At 35.3% G+C, this 23871-nt stretch overlaps 1 protein-coding gene across 4 annotated transcripts in view; it reads right to left on the reverse strand.

The window, feature by feature from the left end:
- Positions 1–945: 945 nt before the first annotated feature.
- The window catches only part of LOC136039230 (protein O-mannosyl-transferase TMTC1-like), a 327626-nt gene continuing 304700 nt past the window's right edge, over positions 946–23871 (reverse strand). For all 4 annotated transcript variants that reach the window (XM_065722793.1, XM_065722801.1, XM_065722775.1 and 1 more), the window contains 2 exons: positions 6123–6228; positions 946–1108 (listed from right to left, as the gene is read on the reverse strand). In XM_065722793.1, coding sequence (XP_065578865.1) covers positions 1066–1108; positions 6123–6228 — 149 coding nt within the window. In that variant the 3' untranslated portion in view covers positions 946–1065. The remainder of the gene's footprint in view (positions 1109–6122; positions 6229–23871) is intronic.

Below are 23871 nucleotides of genomic sequence, written 5' to 3' on the forward strand. Positions count from 1 at the left end.
ATATTAACAAATAAACGTTCAAATGGGTATAAATACATTTATTAGATAGTGAAAACAGATAAATTGTCTAGAAATTTCAATATTGAATTTCCAATGAAGCTGGCAAAAACTTCTTCATTTTCTAACAGACAAATATTGTCAATGAACCGGAAGTATTTACTTTGTTCTGTACGAAATTGCTAGTTTTAATTTTAATGCTCTTGTATATCTGCTGATAACGGTCTCTGTATATGTTTTCAAAATATCTAGACTTTTGTATCTGTTTTCACTGTCAAATAAACGGACTTATTCCCAGTTGAACGTTTATTTGCTCGTCATAGAAAGGCAGTTTGGTCTTGGAAAAAAATTACCTAATTTACTGTTCTACATCCAAAATATATTAATATGATAATATGTTTCGCCAATGCAGGCCGTTACAGATATGGAACGTCACTTTCCTGAATTATTTTTAAATTGGATACATATTTCCAAAAAAAGTCAAAGACAATGAAAATACTCATCTAATGTCTACCGTATTCTTCCCTTAGACATGTAAATGAAAAAAAAAATCTTCTGACCGGAAGCAATATATTGAATGTTCTTGCAATAAAAAAAGTTGATTATTTATCAGGTAAACTCCTTATCGTGAATTACCTTGTTTCTCACTAGAGGAAAGTGTCATCGTCATAGGAGTAGCAATATAAGCCCTTAGTGGGGTTGAATATCCCTTTAGATGGGTTTAGATCTCTTCTTAGAAAATTCTCTTCTTAGTTTGTTTTTCTTCTTAAAACTTTCTGATTTAACATAAATATTAAATTTTTAAAAATAAGTGAAATCCTGAAGATGGGGGCTCTATGTCCAGTCTTCAGTACAAATATCGTTCTATATAATCTAAGATTATTAAAGTTTTGTATCATATTTATGATCACTACGCCTGCACCAAGAAGGTATAAATTTAAAATTAAATATTTTCTAGAACGCACTTTAATAATACAGGTCTAAAAATAAAGAATTTTAGACCATACAAAAATTTATTATTTATTATCAGTTGTTTTTTGGCACTAGTTTATTACCATTTTGGTGGCGTCATCTGTTCTGATAAAGTCCAGAAGCTGGCTGATCAATGATCCTGCAAAATAAAGTTTTCTCAAAGTCCTTACCTACTGTCACCAAATAATGACTTATAATAATGGGGAATATATTTTGAAACTAAAAGCAATAAAATTCTTTAGATCTTATCAGTAAATCTTTGATCATTAAGGAAATTGTATATTATTTAAAAAAGTTTTATAAAAATTGCAAGTGTCATATTCAAAATTAAACTGACAAGTCGGGAGGTTTTAAAGAAACTAATTCGCCGTCGTCGGCAGCCATACGTGATACTATATGAGAATTTGAGAGATTCACTTTCTTAAGATAGGTAATGATCTTCTCTCTAGAATGAATTTTGGAAGACTAGAACACAGTTTTCAAGTATCTTGGCATTTGGGGATTTTTTTTTTCTTTTTGTTTTTGAAAGAAAGATAACTGAAAAGGAAAACTGATGCTTGCAATCCGCTGAAGTGAAAACAACTTTCCTTAAAAAAGAAGAAGAAGAAATAACTGCGAGTTGACTAAGAATGTAAAAATTTCTGACTTCTAATAAAAATAAAGCAAAATTTGTTTGGTTTAACAATGAATGTTTAATGATGATAAAGTATCAAATGCTGCTATTTTTTTGCTTTCGTTCCGTAATATGGTAGATTACCAAAAGGGATTTTTTTTGCCCTGTGATTTAATGTACCACTTTATTGTATCAGAAACCGAAACTATTTTCTTTACTTCAACAAAATTTGGAAGCAGTGCGTCAAATCTGACATACATCTGGGGCGGCCAGAACTTATAAGAAGCTCATATTGACCAAAAGAGATACAAGGCTCACTTTATCTTTTAGCCTGCGGCTGCAATACTACCAACGATCAGAAAAGTCACTATACTTTTAGCAATTAAATAAAAAAAAACTAGTTTTTTTTAACTGAAAGTAAGGAGCGACATTAAAACTTAAAACGCACAGAAATTACTTCGTATATGAAAGAGGCTGCTTCCTCATCAACGCCCCGTTCTTTACGCTAAAGTTTGACTCTTTCTCTCAATTCTTCTTTTTAAAACAGTAAAAAACTTTAGCGTAAAGAGCGGGGCGTTGATGAGGAAGCAGCCTCTTTCATATACGAAGTAATTTCTGTGCGTTTTAAGTTTTAATGTCGCTCCTTACTTTCAGTTAAAAAAAACTTGTTTTTTTTTATTTAATTTCTGAACGTTTTTGAATCAATGCATGTTTTGATTTTGGCTCTCCGCAGAGGAATAATCAAAACGAAATTTGCATATTTTTTTTTTTTTTTGGCTAAATGACTTTCTCATAATTTTGATCGAATGGTTTTGAGAAAAAAAGAGCGGGGGACGAAGCCTAGTTGCCCTCCGATTTTTTGGTTAATTAAAAAGGCAACTAGAACTTTTAATTTTTTACGAATCTTTTTATTGGTAAAAGATTTACGTAACTTATAAATTAGCTTACGTAAAGAACTTTTGTATTCTCATGTTTTTATTACATATATGAGGGGATTCACCCCATCGTCAGTACCTCGCTCTTTACACTAAAGCTTAAATTTTATCCCAATTCATTAAGAATGACCCCTGAATCACAAAAGCCGTAGAATAAATAGTTGAAATACTAAAAATACTTTAGCGTAAAAAGCGAGGTATTAGAAGGAGGTGAGCCCCTCATATGGGTAATAATTTCTGTTTGTTTTAAGTTTTATTGCTGTTCCTTACTTCCAGCTGAAAAAGCTTTTTCACATTTATTTTTTAATTGTTTTTTTTTAAATAATGCTAGTAAATCCTGCTCTCCCTTCATGGAAATTTTCTTCTCCCATGACAAATTCTCGATGGAAAGTTCCCCCAGCATATCCCCCTCTTCTCAACCCCTCTCCCCAACCAAAAAAATCCTCTAGAAAACGCCTGTATACTTCCCAATAACCATTACTATATGTAAGCACAAGTCAAAGTTTGTAACTTGTTGCCCCTCCCACGGGGACTGTGGGGGAGTAAGTCGTCCCCAAAGACATAGTTATAAGGTTTTTCGACTACGCTGAATAAAATTGCTATCTCAGAATTTTGATCCGTTGACTTTGGGAAAATAATTAGCGTGGGAGGGGGCCTAGGTGCCCTCCAATTTTTTTGGTTACTTAAAAAGGGCACTAGAACTTTTCATTTACGTTAGAACGAGCCCTCTTGCAACATTCTAGGACAACTGGGTCGATACGATCACCCCTGGAGAAAAAAACAAAAACAAAAAAAAAAAACAAATAAACACGCATCCGTGATCTGCCTTCTGGCAAAAAATGCAAAATTCCACATTTTTGTAGATAGGAGCTCGAAACTTCTACAGTAGGGTTCTCTGATACGCTGAATCTGATGGTGTGATTTTCGTTAAGATTCTATGACTTTTAGGGGGTGTTTCCCCCTATTTTCTAAAATAATGCAAATTTTCTCAGGCTCGTAACTTTTGATGGGTAGGACTAAACTTGATCGAAACCAGCATTAAAATGCGATTCTTTTGATGTAGCTATTGGTATCAAAATTCCATTTTTTAGAGTTTTGGTTACTATTGAGCCGGGTCGCTCCTTACTACAGTTCGTTACCACGAACTGTTTGAAAAGGACATCGAAAAAAATGACAACCACCAATAGAATATTCTTAAGAGGAAGGAACGGCGTTGTGGAAATTAAATTCTTCAAAAGCGTAAAGGGGCCTCACGGCACTGCCATTTCGATCATGTCTATAATGTATGAACAAGAAAGCACCAGTGAAACTGTATAAAAATTATCTGATATCGACTATGGTGGTAACAAGAAAAAATCCCAATGAGAATCAGCCACCTTTTATGCAAATAGAACATTTGCTGATCCCCAATACAGTAATGGTCCTTATTATATTTCCTTTTTGATAATGTGTCTTCATTTTTAATATCACTTAGCTATTGGCTGCCAAGGTCAAAGTTCTCATAAAATTTATTTTCTGTTTCCTTTAGTTCTAAAAAGACTAGAAAGCCTTTCCAAAACAACCTTCAGCCACGGGAATTCGAGCTAAAACTGAACAATATGGATATTGTTGAAAATTTTCTGTACTAAAGAAGTAGATACTTTGATGTTAGGTTTAAATCCAAGATTGCCGCATGTTGCAACAGCTGAGCGAGCAATATTTTTATTATATATTTTGTCACTCTTGTCCTGCGCAGGAAAAAATTCAATCTATCTCAGAAGGGGTCCTTGTATTCCTCATAACTGTGTGATATGGCTCCTAAATTTAAACCATTTTAGCTTAATATCGACAAAAATTATTCGCAGACTATAAAAGAAAACGGGGGGCGATCCTATTGACACAGTGGTCCTAGCATATCGCAAAAGGGCTCATTTGATCGACATTAAAAGTTCTAGTGCCCTTTTTAAGTGACCAAAAGAATTGAAGGGCAACTAGACCCCCTCCCTCGCTCATTTTTTCCAACAGTCATCCGATAAAAATTTTGAGATAGCCATTCTGTTCAGCATAGTCAAAAAATCTAAAACTATGTCTTTGAGGATGACTTAATACCCCACAGTCCTAGGGGGAAGGGCTGCAAGTTGTGAACTTTGCCAATTTTTCACATATAGTATCGTTATTGGGAGGTATACAGACGTTTTCATGGCGATTCTATTTTGGTTGGGGGGCGAGGGTTGGGGGGAAATGTTACGTGGGACAATCTTTCCATTGGTGAATGTTTCATGGGGGGGAGAAAATTTTCCATTAAGAGGGTACCGAATTTCCCAACATTATTTAAAAAGAATAGGAAATTAAACAAAAAAAAAGGATTTTTCAACTGAAAGTAAGGAGCAACATTAAAACTTAAAACGAACAAAAATTATTGCGTATATGAGGGGGTTCACCCCCTCGTCAATGGGTCGCTCTTTACGCTAAAATTCGAATTTTGTTCCAATTATTTAAGAATGACCCCTGAAACACAAAGCGTTTATTTAGAATAAATAGCTCTTTTGAAAGCACTAAAAAAAAACAAAAAAACTTTAGTGTAAAAAGCGAGGTATTGACGAAGGGGCAAAGCCCCTCATGTACGTGATTATTTCTTTTAGTTTTAAGTTTTAATGTTGCTCTTTACTTTCAGCTAAAAAAACTTGTTTTCTTAAATAAGCAACCAAATGATAATAGCTTTTGCATTCTATGTCCCCCTTGACAGTATTGTAGATAGTGTCACTTCTAATAATACTGCTCATTGGATTATTTAACGACCAGTAGTGTTTGTTGGTTAAGAGAATTGAAAGATGTCGTTTCGCCGGTTTGAAAGAAAGAAAAATGATGGCCTGATATTATTCGGAATTTAGCCTTATATTTTTCTGTATTTACGTCTACAAAACAATGTCAATGGATAGGAAACGAACAGAAATTGATGAGTGAGAATTAGCTTGCGTCAGTTGAATTCGTGACTCTTGCCTAAGAAAGGAAAGTTTGCTATTCGATTGACATGCCTTTGGAAAATTAGGAAACCTTCTAAACAAAGGAAGTTTACAAAAAGTTTCTTCATTTAAAAGTTAAAGTTAAACGAGCTTTTTCTTTCTTTAAATTTAATATTACTAACGTTCAGCTCATGACTGTGAAGCAATCATGAGCAAGACTTTTGTATACAACAGTTGTATTGGTTTTGGCTAATTTTACCAATCAGACGGAGAAAAACTAGAAATTTTGGTTGCTAAAGCTTATAAGAAATAAACCTAATTAGGTTCAAAAGTAGGGAAAAATTAACTTAATTAATAGTAAATTGGTAGAACCTGCGCATATTAGACAAGTTTGACTAATTTGGGAAGAAAGCTTCGATATTTGGACTTGCATAACCCCCCCAAAAAAATTGGTAACCGTGGATGACTGAGGAGCATTCTTTCTAACAATTCTTGATTGAATCATGCAAGCATCCATACTTTCATTTTTACATGCAAACAAATTTGTTGGAAAATTTAAGGTGCAAAATTTAAATGAATTAAAATAGACAGAGGCGTAAAATGTTGTTTGGAGTACCTTGTTTCTGTGATTCTTTACCCTGACTACCGATTTACTCTTCTTACCTTTTCCCTTCTACATAGACAGCATTCAGGTACTGAAAAATATTTGGAACACTTCCATGGTTCTTCCCCGGCAGGTCTACTGTTCTACTCAAGTTGTTCCATAGCTCTGAATGAAAAATAGAATAAATAGTAAAATTAACCAAAGGTTTAAATAAGAATGATTAGAGATGATAAAAAACACAAGAAATATTACCGATTAGTTCATGAATGAGATGAAATTCGAATGGTGACTACCTTCTGTTTATAAAGAGGATATAAAACAATTTTGACTTTTTTCTTATAGCTTGCCTTCTCAGCTAAATTCTTTTACTTCATAAGTATGGAGACAGAACAAGTCTATGAGACAGAATAAAATATACAAAACTATGGTTCTGGAGACAACTCTTTGATATACCTCCCATTTGTTGTTAAAATAAAAAGATATCTATGCAAAATTTACTATTTTCTTTAAATGCAAGTTAAGAGAGATATTAAAATTAAAAATGACCAGAAATTGGCCTGACTATGTGGGGGCTACTGCTCCCCCCTCATTCTACGGTACCTCAAGAACAATTGTTTTAATATAAGAGCGATGGAATAAAACATTAAAGATGTCATAGTACCTCGATAAAACAGCTCGTGATAATGAACTGAACGTGAAGAGGGATATTTCTATGTATAACGAATTGTTTGCTTAAACTTTTGATTCTATACATGTAAAAGTCCTTAGTATATGCATTCCAGTCATATTTACGAGTCTGATTATATTTGCCTAATTTTGGATAAAGGTAGGAAATAGTCCGCAAACAGGAAATAAATCTTGTTAGTAGCAACACCATTAAGCTCAGGATTTACGAGTTTACTAGAGGTCTCAAGTCCCTATATATAAAACTTCGAAATTGTGTGTGTTTTGGTCAAACAGGATGGCAATTTATATGATTTTATTTAGTTATTTTCCCCTAGGGTGATTTTGTCGAGCTTGTAGCCCTAGAATATTTAGCAAGGGATAATTCAAGCGGAAATTGAAGGTTAGAGTGCGTCAATATAGTGCGTAGTCAAGTGCGTCACGGAAAACTGATGTTCCTGCCATTTTTATGGTTCAAAACAAGATACTCGCCTAAGAAGGGCCGAAACTTAATTGAGTGGTAATTCTGAGATAGCCAATAGATTTCGAGTTGTCGGAAAGCTTTATAGACAGCATTCTATTTTCAGATAGCATAATGCTAAGGGGAGGGCATTCTTTTAAAAAAAAATGCATTCTATACAAAATAAATGGTTAACATAGATAGTGACTGTTAAGATTCATTTGAAAAAGATTATTTTGTTGTTGATTTGTAAAATTATAGAGATTTTATATATTTATGTATCAGCTTTTGCGGTGAAGGATCAGTTGATGTTTTTCAGGGATAAGGAGGAGGAATGGCCTGAAGTCTCAGAAAGTACACTCTTATGCTCGTTTATTCAAACTTTCAGTGGGGCTTAGATAAATTATCTGATATGGTAAATTCGATTGTTTATTTCTCATGAAAACCATTAGCCTTTATAGTTTGTGCATAGTTGACTTTCATTCCAGTTCCATGTATCTACAGTTCTCTAGGAATACTATACTGCTTCAGGAAAATACTTAAATTTATATCCGTTATCATGACACATGCGCAACTCTTGGGGCTATAAAAACGTCCTTTCATATTTCTATCCCTGTCCCAGTAAGGTAACACAAGTTTTGAAAGTGGTCCATCATCTGTCCTGAGAAATTAACTTCAAATTGTAGACCATAATCAAAATCAAACTGTATATAGCAATAAAATCTAAGTAAGAGTGATCCTTGTCCTTATTAAATAAATAAAAAAACTAGTTTTTTTTCAACTGAAAGTAAAGAGCAGCATTTAAACTTAAAACGAACATAAATTATTACCTATATGAGGAAGGTTGTCCTCTCCTCAATGCCTCAATCTTTACGCTAAAGTTTGAGTTTTTGCTCCAGTCATTTAAGAATTACCATTGAAACAAAAGGGTTGTTGTTTAGAATAACAGACTGGCTTATAAGTTGTATAAAAAACTTAAGCGTAAAGAGTGAGGTATTGAGGAGAAACAATCCCCTCACATAAGTAATAATGTCTGTTCTCTTTCAGTTTTTGCGTTGCTCCTTACTTTTTGTTGAAAATACTTTTTTTTAAATTGATTTGTGATCTATTTTAAATACTGCCGGGAAATGCTGCTGCCAATCCATAGAGAAAAAACACAAAAATTCCTGCATGGAAAGATCCTCGAACCTAGCCTCTTCACCAGCCAAAAAAATCCCGCCAGTAAGAAAATATCTGTTCTCTTTTTAGTAATAAATGCTATATGTAAGCAATGGACTAAGTTCATTGGTTGCAGCCCTTTCGTGGGGAATTCTGGAAGGGGTCAAGACATCATTGAAGACATGGTTATTTGATCTTTTGACAATGCTGAACTCAATTGTTTTTTTTTTTAAATTTTGATCGGACTATCTTGTGTAAAAAAAAGGGGCGTAGGAAGAGAGCTAGCTACCCTTCAATAATTTTGGTCTCTAAGGAAATGCACTAGAACTATTGATTTGTGATCACATAAGCCCTCTCCCGATCTTTTAGGATCACGGGTTTTATACAATCACCCCTGCGAAAAATTGACACCTCTACAGTAGGCTTCTCTGATATGCTAAATCTGATGGTGTGATTTTCATTGAGATCACTTAATATTTTGGGAGTGTTTACCATTTTTAAAAATTGGGCAAATATTCCCAGGCTTTTAACTTCTGTTGGGTAACTTTAAACTTTATGAATTTAATGTATTTTGTGTAAGCATCAAAACTCAATTCTTTTGATTTATCTATTGTTCACAAGTCTCTGTTGCTTTTAGCTTTGCTTACTATTTAGCCCTATGCCTCCTTCCTTACAGCTCGTTACCACAAATTGTTTGATTAAGAGTAGCTTTTAATCGCAGTCATAATTATTATTTGTTAAGTAAGTAAGTAAGACGGCACTAGACCCTTAAAGTCCAAACCGGCGGTGCTGATCTCCGTTTCATGGCCCTTCAGCCATGAAGTGCAATGGGGGGTTGGGGGCCAACCATCCTGTACTTTCACACACCCTTCCTGCTTACCTTCCCCAGATTTCTCCTGGTACCCATTTAGAGCTGGGTCGACTCTGACTGAGCTTACAGAGTCACGCCACTGACCCCCGTCCCAAACTAAGTAACTGGTCACAACTGGGATTGAACCCGTGCCCCTTGGACACAAAATTCCCACGCCAGCGCGCCAACCACTCAGCCATGACGGCTAACAATTATTATTTGTTAGCAAATAAGTTATAATTTTTTAGCCAAAGAGCATAGTTGAGGGAAACTCCACTTATTTATTGGAATCACTTCTGTTAAGTTTATGTTTTAACAATGTTCTTTGGTATTATTTGACACTAAAAAAAAAAAAAAAAAAAATAATTTAACCATACTGATATTAATTTCCATGGAGTTCAAATAGCTAGAGGCTCATATATAGTCTCAAGAGAAATAGAATGTTTGAACAAGTAGTTGGTTTACACTCAAAAAGGCCCATATTGATATTTATGTTAAACTCAGTTTTGTTACAAAAAATGGCTCAATAGTATCCAAAACTATAAATAACGGAAATTCAATAGATATATCAAAAGAAAAAGGTTTTTATGCTAATTACGAATATATATGACTCATTAAAGTTATTTAAACCAGTCAAAGGCAACGAGCCTGAAAAAATCTGCCTGGTTCTTGGAAAAGGAGGGAATTATCCTCAAAAAGTAAAATAATCTCACTGAAAATCACGCCATAACAAAGATCAAGGATGTGTGTTTATTTGTTTGTTTGATTGTTTTTTGTTTTCCTAAGGGGTGTTCGTATCGAACTAATGGTCTTAGAATACCGAAAGAGAGGTCATTCTAAAAAGAACTAAAACTTCTAGTGCCCTTTTAAGTGAAATAAAAGATTGGAGGGCATATATACCCCTCCCACGCCCCTTTGTCTCCAAAGTCGTTCAATAGAAGTTTTGAGATATCCGTTCTTCTCAGCATGGTTGAAAGGCCCAATAACTGTGCCTTATAGGATAATGTGACCCCTCCCCCCGCAGCCCGTAAAGAAAGGGCTGTAAGCTGTGAAATTTCCCCATTGTTCATGTATGGTGTTTGTTATTGGGAAGTATACAGATATTTTTGTTGGTGGGGGATTTTCTGATTTTTTTTTGGGGGGGGGGTCATTTTCCACGATGAGAACTTTCCAGGGGAGAGAAGTTTCTGGGGATGAGTCTCCAAGGGGAAATTTGAAACTTGGGGATTCACCAGAACTCTCAAACGAAATTCTTTTTATTTGTCTTACTTTCTCTTTGCCGACTCAATTTTATGCGCATAGATGTTCCTGAGGAATTGCCCGGGGGAATTACCAGCAGGATTGGAGTTGACTGTAGCATTTTTAATGGGGGAGGGGGAGGATCCGCTGAAGAAATTCTCCGTGGGGAGATTTTCTTTGGGAATTATCCTCCAAGAAGGAAGTTTCCACGGGTAAAAATAATCCCTGGGGGAATTTTTATGCCAGACCAAATTTCCATGGGGGTGGAGTTATTTACGGAAAAAATTCCACAAGGGAGATTTCTGGTAAGATCTAAAAAAGATTAGAAACAAAAGTCTTTATCAAATAAAAGTATGCTATGGAGAATTATTCAGGCGGAATCGTCCAATGAAATGTTCCAAGGGGAATTTTCAGTAAGAATAAAATTGTCTGGGAGAATTTCCCCGGTGGGGGGGATATTTAGAAGAAACAATCCATGGAGTATTTTTTGGGGATGGAATTTTCTAGGGAGGGGGAGATGGCTTTCCCGGCATTATTTATAGAACAACAAAAACCTAAATTAAAAAACAAGTTTTTTAAACTGAAAGTAAGGAACAACATTAAAACTGAAAATAAAAAAAAAACTATTCCATATATGGGGGGTTTTGCCTCCTCCTAATACCTTACTCTGTAGACTAAAGTTTGACTATTTGTCTCAATTCCTTAAGAACGACTTCTAATGCATAAGGGCAGTTTAATTAAAATAAGATACTTTTTTTAAGAACTAAAATAACCTGAACGGTGAGGTATTGAGGAAAGGGCAAGCCCTCTCATACACGGAGTATTTTATGTTCATTTTAGGTTTTAATGTTGCTCCTTACTTTCAGCTAAAAAATCTTGTGTTTTTTTTATTTCAGTAGTATGTAAAAATGAATACCGACCCAGCAGCTAAAATTTCGAGTGATAACTGCTCTTTCAGGGCCATGTTTGCTTGTTTAACGTTGACAAATATTAAGGTAAAACATAAAGGTAGTATTTTCTAGAGGACAAGAGGAGGGGCTACAACAACAGAAAATACAAAGATATTAGCTCCATACAGGCTTGGTGTTCCAGTGAGTTGTTAGTAGTAATAATATTATAAAGCGAACCGAAATGTAGGCTGTCCGTGTCTTTATTTTGCAAAACTTTGGAAAATTGTTGCTGTCATTGAGCAAAATCTTTGCCAATGGAGTAATCAGAAGCCTTGTCAGGTTCTAGGCTTCCCCCCTCCCAGCCGAAAAGTTATTTGTATGTATTCATTTCACTTCTGTTTTTTAATTCTTATCTACGCTCGAAAAAAAATATTATAAGACTATGGTTATCGACTAGTGAGGACAAGGGTAGTCACGTATATAGATGCTTCAATCATATAGAATCTAACAATCATATAGAGATATAAACATATTAAACATGAAGAGTATAAAAATTTCGTAAGAATAACACCGAAATTATTTAACAGGTCATTAAAGAAAAGAGTAATAAATAGAAGTAAAAGTAGAATAAAAATACTGAATAAAGGAGGCAAACGACAGTACAACTATACCGTCGTGCCTAAAACTAAAGGACGTGAAAATCTTATGAAATTACTGGAGAAGGATAATTCTAAATCCCCCCTCCTGCCTGAATATGAGCCTGATTAACTATTCCAAAAAAAGTTGTAAATTTGATGTCCAAAAAGCACAACAATTTATCAAACAAGAACCAAAATTGGTTATTAAATTCACTGAAGATGTACTGGAGAATCCAAAATAATTGACTTATCGAGAATCTGGTTCAATCTGAGCTGAATTTGCGACCTATTTCCTGAAATTGACAGAATATCATCAAACTTGTTGAAGGCATAGGTTCTGTGTCAGTTTTGTAATTAAATAAAAAAAACAAGATTTTTAACTGAAAGTAAGGAGCGACATTAAAACTTAAAACGAACAGAAATTACTCCGTGTATGAAAGGGACTGCTCCCAACTCAACTCCCCGCTCTTTACGCTAAAGTTTGACTCTTTCTCTCAATTCTACTTCATAAAATAGTAAATAACTTTAGCGTAAAGAGCGGGACGTTGAGGAGGGAACAGCCCCTTTCATGTGCGGAGTAATTTCCATTCGTTTTAAGTTTTAATGTCGCTCCTTACTTTTAGTTAAAAAAAACTCGTTTTCTTTTATTTAATTTCTGAACGTTTTTGAATTAATGCATGTTTGATTTTGGCTCTCCGCAAATGAATAATTAAAACGGAATTTGCGTATTAATTTTTTTTTGCTAAATGGCTTTCTCTTAGTTTTGATCAGACGATTTTGAGAAAGAGGGTGGGGGAGGATGCCTAATTGTCCTCCAATCTTTCGGTTACTTAAAAAAGGCAACTATAATTTTTAATTTTTAACGAACGTTTTTATAAGTAAAAAATATACGTAACTTACAAATCAACTTACGTAACGAACTTCTATATTCATATATTTTTATTATGTATATGAGAGGATTTGCCCCCTCGTTAATATCTCGCTCTTTACACTAAATCTTTAATTTTGTCCCAATTCTTTAAGATTGACCCCTGAATCACAAAGGCTGTAGAATAAATAGTTGAGATTACTAAAAATACTTTGGCGTAAAGAGCGAGGTATTTAGGAAGAGATGAGCCCCCATATACGTAATAATCTATGTTCGTTTTAAGTTTTAACGCTGATCCTTCCTTTCAGTAGAAAAAACTTTTTCAGATTTATTTTGTCATTGTTTTTTTTAAATAAAGCTAGAAAATCCTGCGCCCCTTTCATGGAATTTCTCTTCTCCCATGAAAAATTCCTCCAAGGGAAAATCCTTCTATGCAGCCCCCTCCCTTTAAACCCCCCTCCCCGGCCAAAAAAAACCCTGAAAAGTATGTAAACTTCCGAATAACCATTACTGTATGTAAACGCTGGTCAAAGTTTGCAACTTGCAGCCCCTCCCCCGGGGACTGTGGGGGAGTAAGTCAGCCCCAAAGACATAGTTATTATGTTTTTCGACTATGTTGAACAATATGGCTATCTGGATTTTAATCCGTTGATTTTGGGGAAAAATGAGCGTGGGAGGGGGCCTAGGTGCCCTCCAATTATTTTGGTCACCTGAAACCGGCACTAGAACTTTCAATTTCCGTTAGAATGAGCCCTCACACGATATTATAGTACCACTTGGTCGATGCGATCACCCCTGGAAAAAAAAACAAACAAAAAAACAAACAAACAAATAAACACCCACCAGTAATCGGTCTTCTGGCAAATTACTAAGTTCCACATTTTTGTAGATAGGAGCTTGAAACATCCACAGTAGGGTTCTCCAATACGCTGAATAGGATGATTTGATTTTAGTTAAGATCCTATAACTTTTAGGGGGTGTTTCCCCTATTTTCCAAAACAAGGCAAATTTTTCCAGGCTCGTAACTTTTGATGAGTAAGACTAAATTTAATGAAACTTATATATTTAAAATGAAAATAAAATCTGATTCTTTTGATGTATCTATTAGTATCAAAATTCCGTTTTTTAGAGTTTCGTTTACTATTGAGCCGGGTCGCTCCTTACTACAGTTCGTTACCACGAACTGCTTGACTACGAAGTAATTGACCATATCCAACGCTATTTGGAGCTGAGGTAGAATATTGCTGATCAACATATATGATTTGGCCGCCATAATTATGAGAGCTCTCATTTTAAATTATATATAAAATTTTGACTGAAAGCTTGAAAGTTTTTTTCTTACTACTTCATTTCCTAATTCGATTCTTCTTAATAATCATTGGCTTAGCTATCTCGAAAACCACGAAGATTCTCATGAAACTTTAAATTTCCTTTTTACCTTTTCAAGAATAACTTTCCCATAAACTCTGTGGAATTCGAAAACTTTACTAGAGTGAGGCTTCTCTATCAGAACTTTTTTTTATGTTCTACTGATTCTGATTTTAAGAGACGCAAACGACACAACAGTAATATAATAGAACCCGGTTTAGAAAAGTTGAAGTAATAACACCTAAAAACAGTTCGTCTTTACACTGACTGAACACTATTCTTGCAGACAGACATGTTTTACCAAGGATTCATAAAAAAAATCACCTTTGCAATTAATAAACAAGAATAAAACTAGCTTTTTTCTACTGAAAGTAAGGAGCAACATTAAAACATGAAAAAAAAACTATTCTGTATTTGAGGGGGACTTCCCCCTCCTCTGTACTCCTGCTCTTCAGGCTGAGGGTTTTTAGTACTTTTGAAAAAATTCTGATTCTAATTAAACGGCTCTTGTATTATAGGAATCGTTCTTAAGAATTTGGACATAAGATTGGTCTTTATCGCAAAGAGTGGGGTATAGAGGAAAGAGTCATACTCATATACAGAAAAATTTCTTTTCGTCTCAAGTTTTGATGTTGTTCATTACTTTCAGTAGAAAGTGCTGTTTTTTTATATTAAGTTCCAGTCATTTTTTAATAATCCCAGGAAATATACCTCCACCCTCACGGAAATTGTCCCTCGTTAAAATATACACCATAGAAAGTTCCTCCTACGTAAAATCCTTCCCTCCGGGGAATTACGCCAGGACCATTCCATCCTCGCTGAAAATTCCCCCTAGAAAACTTTTTATAGACGATCGCATCTGAAAAATACTCCTTAGCATACTTCCATTTGAAAAGAAAACTTGTTTTGTATTAAGAGTCACTAGGGAATTTCAACTTCGCTGAAAATTTGCTCTGGACAATACCCCAGAGCACCTCTGTATATAAAATGAGGTAACCAACGAGAAAATAAGAAAAATGGAAGAAATTTTAATTATGAATTCTGGCAAATTCACACCGTGTAAAAGTTCCCCTGGAAAATTTACCATCGTAGACTTCCGTCCCAAAACGAAAACCCTCCTCCCTGAGAATCATTTATATACTTCCTAATTACAAATAATATATGTGAACAATGGAAAAATTTCATAACTGGTGGCCCCTCCTCTGGTGGCTAAGGGGGGTCATGTGAACCCAAAAATTTAGTTATTGAACCTTTTAACTATACTGAACGAAATAACTATCTCAATTTTGATCGGACGACTTTGGGAAAATAAAGCGTAGGAGGAGGGCTAGCTGCTTTCCACTTTTTTGTCACTTAAAAAGACATTAGAACTTTTATTTTCTGTTCAAACGAGGCCTCTCCCAGTCTTGTTGTTCCATTGGTTCAAAATGATCACCCCAGGGAAGAATAAAGAAGAAAAAAGAATCACACATCTGTGATATTTCTTTTAAGAAGAAAAGTTACAAAATCCTACATTTTTTAAGATGGGAGCTTGAAAATTCTACAGTAGGGTTTTCTAAATACGTTAGATCTGATGTGTGATTTTCAATAAGACTTCTTGACTTTTGAGGAAAGTTTCCCTTCTTTTTCGAATTCTAGCCAAATTTTCTCCTGGTTTTAGGATTTGAACGGATAACATTAAACTTAATTAATCTTATGTACATTCAATCAGCATAAAAGTCAATTCCTTTGATGCATCTATTGCTATCAAAATTCTATTTTTGTAGAGTTTCGGTTAATAATGAGCCGAGTTACTCCTTACTTAAAGATTGTTTTTAAAAACTATCTGAAAAATAACTTTAAAGTAGGGTTTTTGATCTTCTGCCACTTTTCAATGGTTCACTAGAAATTGGCTAGGAGCTCTTCTTCTCTGAAAAACGTTAATGAGCATAGCAACAAAGGAACAAGTATATAGACCTTTCCTCTCGTATTCTATAATAAGGATTTTGACAAGGAAAGTCTTTTTGATCTCTCAGTAACGCACACTATTAATCAAAGTTTTCATTAAATACAAAAATTAGAAATTTTGTAAATAGAATTTTGTTAATCAAAGTTCGGATTAAATACAAAAATTAGACATTTTGTAAATAGGATGATGACCTTTGCTTCAATTAATTTCAAAAACTATTCAAAAAGGAGTTTCAAATAAGTATAGAGGTATTTTAATTTTTTGTTCAGGAATATGGGATGGAGATAATCACTATTATTCTTAGGAGAAATAGATAACAGAAAACCTCAGTCTCTTCTCATTTTAACAATATAACATTTTTTTCCAGAAGTTTGTTGTGACTACAACAAAATTTCTCTGTTGTAACTTTCAGATATCATAGAACCCATATTTGAAATTATATGGAACTTTTCAACAATGAAAACCTATACTGCTAACAAAACAATTTGTTTTTAGCCTGGATTCAACAAGCAGGTTTCCTGAGCAACAGGTCAATGACTGAGCAGATATGCACTATTCGCCAGGCTACTGAGAAAGCCCGTGAGTTCCCGCGTACAGCATAAATTGCCTTTGTTTACTTTAAAGTAGCTTTCGACTCGGTCGATTTTAAGGCTCTTTCGCTGATAGTATAACGAACGGGTCTCTCTGACAAATACTGTCGCCTGTTTAAGGCGCTCTATACTGGTACAAAACTCTGTCCAGGTTAATCTGTGCCGAAGCCCACTATTTAAAATAGTTACCGGTGCAAGGCAAGGCTGTGTTGCTGCTCTTTAACTTTTCAACGTGGTGATTGATTCTGTCAAGGGTCGAACGACGGATCGGCTACGATTCCGACTGAAATATGGCGGATAGGGTCCTAGCCGATTGCCACTTTTCAGATGATATTTCCCCGATATGTACTTGTGCAGCTGAGATCGAGTCAGCCCTCAATACCTTAGACCTTAGATCCTCCTGAGCCATTGGTGGCGCATAGGGCGTCGACAAAGTCTCTCCATTCATGACGAAGCTGTGCGGCTGCAGTGATATCTTCCCTTTGCGGAGTGAGGGAAATTTTTGCTTTTTTCAGGTCCCGATCATACTGCCTCTGCAGTGTGTGTTTTGGTCGGCCTCGTCTTCGTCTTCCTTCAGGCTGCCATTGTTACACTCTTGAGGGCAGTCTGTCTTCGGGCATGCGTAGAACATGACCCAAATATGTCCATCTTCGTTTCTTCAAAACTTCGGTCACTATGGGCTGGTTTGTTTTCAGCCGGATTTCCCTATTGGTAATTTTCTGATATCAACTGATTTTGAGGATTCGTCGAAGGCAAATGTTTTCGAATCCAAGGATACGTTTCTCAAGTTGTTGGTTGAGTTTCCAACATTCACTGGCGTACATCAATATAGACAACACATTTCTGTTGAACAGGCACAATTTTAAACGAAGTGAGTATTTGTTGCTTCTCCAAATTGGTGTTAGTCTGTTGAAGGCACCTGATGCTTGTCCAGTCGTTCTCTTGATTTCAAATGTTACATCGCCAGTATTTTCTATCCAGCTTCCTAAGTATTTAAATTCTTGGACCTGTTCAGCAAATTTATCGGAGCATTGAAGAGTTAGGGGGGAGCAAGATGTGGACATACTTTTTGATCTTTCGACGTTGATCGACAATCCGACCTCTCGGGCTTTTTCTGAGATTTCATCAAATAGCAGCTGCAATCGATCTTTGGCGTCTTCTAGTAGTGTTATATCATCTGCAAAGTCAAGATCTGCGAGTTGTTTGTTGTTGACGTTTACTCCATAGCCCGTAGACTGTCTGAAAAAGTACGAAAAAACTACGAAAAAGTACGTAGTCCATAATACCCTGTCGGAAAAAGCCCTTAAAGTGGGACTGCATATTAGCTGACTGAAAATAAGAATAACCTCGACCCGACAGGTATATCTGCCGAATCGCCAGCATTCAACGTGTTTGGGCACACCATTAAAGTTGTCAAGTCTTTTACTTGCCTCGGATCTGCCATCTCCGATAACAGCTCAATTGAAATGGAATTCCAGTCGCGTATCGCTAAAGCCACGCCTATTATGGCTTGATTATGTCGATCCTTGTGGTCAAAGCCCAACATCAGCCGAAAAACAATATGCAGATCTACAACATCACCGTGATGTAAGCCCTTCTTTACGGTGCTGAAACTTGGCTGGCTACCGCTTCTGTTAGTTATACCGTAGATGTGGCCCGAACAAACTCATCAAGACAAATCGAAGGGATAAAGTAGTACGAATTCGTCTCGAACACCCGACTGCTGAAACTAACGGATCAGACTCCCATCTCTCGTCAGCTCACCGTAAGAGTCCTACGGTAGTTTGGCCACTTAATTCCCATACCAGCAATAGAACCCGCCAGTACACTTTTCAATTTTGACCCCCTTGAAAATGGTTGTAAGCGCCACCGTGGAAGACCCCGGTTCGGATGGAGGGACAGCCTTACCCAGTAACTATCCATGATAGGTACTGACCTCCAAGAAGCAATCACAATTTCACAGGACAGTTGAAACGGAGGCGAAGAGTTACATTTCTGTTTACACTGAGCCACTTACATGAACTTTAACCTAACCTAGCCTGTTCCATCGCAACTATTTTTGATACACTAAATTTTAGTATGTAAACAAGAAGATAGACTAGCAGGATAGGTACTAGTGTCTTTGACTAAATAAAATAAATTTAATACAATTTGAGTAACTACAAAATTTGGAAATGTATATGGGGGATGTTCATCCCCATCTGAAATAACTGCAAATCTTATCTTAACCAAGAAACATAAGGCAATCTATTGTGGTAGCAAAAAGAATGCTGGTAGTACCAGTACTATAGAATCTTAGCAGGTCATTTTAATCAAACTCCCCATGAAAACTAACAGTAAATAAGGGTAAGCAATTATTTTCAATACGAGCCAAAACTAGAAAAAAAGAAAACGAAGAATTTTTAAAATTACATATTTATCAAGAGAGTTTGCTTGTTATAATGATTCCAAATATGTAAAACTCACCAGGTTTACGTTTTTTTCAATCAATGTTCAACAGCTTAAGAAAGTTCAAATAATTTTAGAAGGATGGGAGGGGGCAAAACAATAAGGGAGAGGAGTGATTTTTATTAATATGATGTTATCAAACTCTAAATGTTCAAAACCATTGAACGCGTGTTTCAAATCCCCCAAGTAAAAATACGCACGATGGGATTATCTGAACAAAAAATAAACTTCTGGTACCCTTTAAAAAGTAACAATAATACACCGAAATGCTGTTATATTATTTTGTGACATAAAACAGTATTAACTGGAACAATTAATCTGGTAATATTGGAACAGAAGCCAAAAGTGACTCCTGTAAGTAGTAATAGAAACAAAAAGACATTCGATTACAATGCAGGCGTCACCTGAAGCAGAAACCATGTTTCTGCTTTCGAGTGGAAAGTTCCGTTCTAGCAGGCAAGGCAGGCAGGCACCACTTTCGAATTGAAGATGGACTAAAATCTATAAATGTCAAATATATGTGGCAGTTACCCAGCCACACAGCCATTATATCTTCTTTGAGTGATAAATAGAAAAATTTACAGAAGCAAAAATGTGGCATTTTCCCACGGGTCCGAAAGTGGTGACGTTAGAAAGTTGGCCTAAGGCAAAAAAAATATACTTTTGAATTAAGACGCATAGATTTTTTTCAACGGCAATCGATAGCTCTTGATGAGCTGATCAAAGTACATGAAACCCATTTTTTGGTACAAAAATTTCTCCATGAGGTATACCAGTTTGAAAGATTCAAGGGGTTGACAGCTTCAGTAGTAAGGTACACACTGAAATGAAATCTAGGCCGATACAAATTGTGAGATATATAGATGACTTGTAAGCAACAGTCGGCTGCTAGGTAAAAATCACCTTCGGCAATGAGGGATTAGCAACTTTTGTTAGTTGGTGTATCTATTATTTGTTTCCTGTGTATTTGATGGTAAAGCCACTTTGGTTCCATTGGTAAGACATGTAGGAGACTTGTAAGTAATAATATGCTGTTAGGCTACAGTCAACTTCAGCGATGAGGAGCTTGCAACTGTGCTAGTTGGTGTACCCATTTATTTGTTTCCGGTGAACTTGATGCCTATCACGGGAGAGGGACTTATAACTAAGAATCGGTTCACTTTGGTTGAGAAACGGCTATTAGCTCATAATCATCTTCGGCAATGAGGGGTTTGCCACTTTTGCTAGTTGGTGTACCTATTATTTGCTTCCGGTGTATTTGATGGTTAAACCAATATGGTTCCAGTGGTAAGACATGTAGGGGACTTGTAAGTAATAATCGGCTGTTGGGCTACAATCATCATCAGCAATGAGGGGCTTGCAACTTTTGCTAGTTGGTGTACCCATTTATTTGTTTCCGGTGAACTTGATGCCTATCACGGGAGAGGGACTTATAAGTAAGAATCGGTTCACTTTGGGCGAGAAACGGCTCCTAGCTCATAATCATCGCAATGAGGGGTTTGCACTTTTGCTAGTCGGTTTTACATATTATTTGTTTCCGGTGTATTCGATGGTTAAACCAATTTGGTTCCAGTGGTAAGACATGTAGGGGACTTGTAAGTAATAATTGGCTGTTGGGCTACAATCGTCTTCAGTGATTAGGGGTTTGCAACTTTTGCTAGTTGGTGTACCCATTTATTTGTTTCCAGTGAACTTGATGTCTATCACGGGAGAGGGACTTGTAAGTAAGAATCTGTTCACTTTGGGCTAGAAATTTGTGCAAATTGGTGCACAATGTATTCAATCTCTTTAAATCTGACAGAATTAAGTGTTTACACAATGGGTACAAACCATAACGTAAAACAATGAGGTAGCTTCGTAATAATTAGTGCCACTTACGGTTTTTTAATCCTGAAAAGTTACGGATAGCTTTATAATACCAACTAGATTATACAAGATATTGTTCCAAGTTTTCATCCCTCACAATATCTACGATTGAAAAGGACAAAGTTTAGCTGGCTGCAAAGTCAATCTAGTCCCTTCTTTCGATATTATTTTGTAGTTGTTGTTTTTTTCAACGTTGAGGAATAGCCTTTATTCATGTGATAACTGATTGCGTTCTTGTTTGAACATACCGTTTTAAAAACTTCGATAGGCTGACAACTTCATCATTTAACCGATAGTGAAGAAACAAGCACAAACGAGAATGTAAAACAATGAGATAGTTCCATGATAATTAATAGAATGTAATCTATGGTAATTTGAACCTGAAAAGTTAGGGATAGCTTTATAATACCAACTAGATTATATAAGATACTGTTCCGAGTTTTCATCCGTCACGATGTCTACGATTGAAAAGGATAAAGTTCAACTGTCTGCAAAGTCAAATTAGTCCCTTCTTTCGATACTATTTTGTTGTTGTTTTTTCAACGCTGAGGAATAGCCTTTGATCATGTGATTACTCATCGATAGCGAAGAAACAAAACCAAAGTGTTGCTCTCGCAACACTTTAGTCGATGAAGCCAGACAAAGGTTGCCGCAACACTTCACGTTGCCCGGGCAACCTATGTCTAATTGTCTGTAGCATAAGGTTTTCCCTGTTAGCATTTTGGCTCTACATTTTCGATAAGAAAAAAAGGCAATTTTGATGATACCCTTGCTAGAATTGGATAATTACTTTTTGTTGTCTCAATTGCTTAAAAAACACACCATCACTCATCAAGCTTTGTATATCTGATATCTCACTAAAGCATAAAATCGAAAAAACTTTTTCTTCCCTTAAAGTTAAACTTGGCGTTGTTCATTCTCAATATTTTATTCATAATTCCAAAATGAACCACCGAAAGACAGTAGTGAGTTTTACCGGCAAAGGTTGATTTGGCAAGAGCGCTGAGATTCGGCAAGTGTCTAGAAATCTTTTGACATGGGCAGCGAACGGGAATAAAAACACATTATTCCATTCTTTGTCCATGTGTTTTAGTAAAGTCCAGACAGTAATTTTCATCTTTTTGGCGACCAATGGTGACATATATGAAGCATTCTTTTCCAACTTCTTTAAACAAAAGTTCCACGATTTATCAAGCACAAGAGATTGAACCAGTAAATATTTCAATAAGCATAAAATTGGACTAATATAATGCTAGCGCACGTTTTAATAAACTTCGTTATTTCTGCTGCTTAAAACTATCGATGTTTTACTCTAATTTGTTAGATATTTAAACATTTAGCAGAATACGGTAAGTGATATTTGCTTTTCTTGGAAATGAAGCCTTTTAATGTCTTAATTTTACTCCATTCGGAACCTATGTGGGATCATTATTCTTACTTAAGGTATTTAAGGTCCAACCACTCTGCATTGTAATAAATCAACGAAGTTCCCTCAACTTTCATGATTTCGGAAATCCCACCAAATTTCTTGGGAACTGCAGGGTCTCTAATTGTGCCAAGGCAATTAAGCGAGATTGGGGTGTAATTGGACTAGATTACAGGGATTTAAGGATAAATTTTGTTTCTTTGATCACAAATAGAACTCGAATTTTCTGAAAGAAGGTATTTTTAAATTAGAAACGAAAACTCTAATGGAATCGAAAGTTCTAGTACACGGCAAGAGTTGTTTTTTTTATCAACTCCATGATTGCTTCGAGTCTGACAACTTTATACAAAAAGGCCGCAATCCCAAGTTGACAATTTAATAAAAACTGTCTCATTTTCCTTCTAAATATAAGTTTTGTTAAATTTTTCTCAAATGAAAATAAAAACCAGTATGAAAACTTAAAACAAACAAAATTTACCCCATAGAGGAAGGGGGTTGCCACCCATTGAACCCCACACCCTTTGCACTAAAATTTGAATGTGCTTTACTAAAGGTATTTTACAGTTCAACCAATGTAGCCAATGCCGCTATTTTGCTTAGAAATTTTCTGTAAAACCTTTATCTATTTTGTTCATGGAAGTATCCTCGCGAAAGTTTTACTCAACTTTATCAGAATATATGTTTTATCATTCTGATCATTTTTTACAGTTCGAAGAAGAAATGGCCACTTTTAGTGATAGGAGTTTTATATAATGGGCTATGAAAGCATTACAAATAAAAACAAAATTTTTCCCAGATTTAGAAACTAATAAGGATACTGGTAATTTAAATATGGATTTTCTGTACGGGCTATGATATTATTTTTTTTTTAAATGACCATTTATTCAAAAACAAAGTCTTGCAGTTTCTCCAAGAGAATAAACCAAATAAAAAACCAAAAAGATTGGCAGCATTAAATGCTAACCGACGGATTATTACCCAGCAGAAGCATTAAGTCCATTTTAGATTTACAGTCTTGCTTTTGCCAGTTCTTTTGTGTGCTCATGGAAGCAGCTGGCTAATTGTATATGTAAATATTAATTAATATATATATATATATATATATATATATATATATATATATATATATATATATATATATATATATATATATATATATATATATATATATATGTATATATATATATATATATATTTGTTAATTTATTTTAGTTTTATATCTATTTTTATGTATGTTCTTTTAGTTTTAGATTTAAGTTGTTTTTCGTATTCTTTTTTCCTTCTTTCTCGTTTTTTTCTTTTCGGTTCTTTTTTTACGCTGCAGACACCATGTTGTATACGGGCGAAATAATCATTTGATTGTTTCTTTCCTTTTTCTTCATACTGGCCATGGACC

This window comes from Artemia franciscana, chromosome 2 (genome assembly GCF_032884065.1).
Source record: "Artemia franciscana chromosome 2, ASM3288406v1, whole genome shotgun sequence".
NCBI lineage: Eukaryota > Metazoa > Arthropoda > Branchiopoda > Anostraca > Artemiidae > Artemia > Artemia franciscana.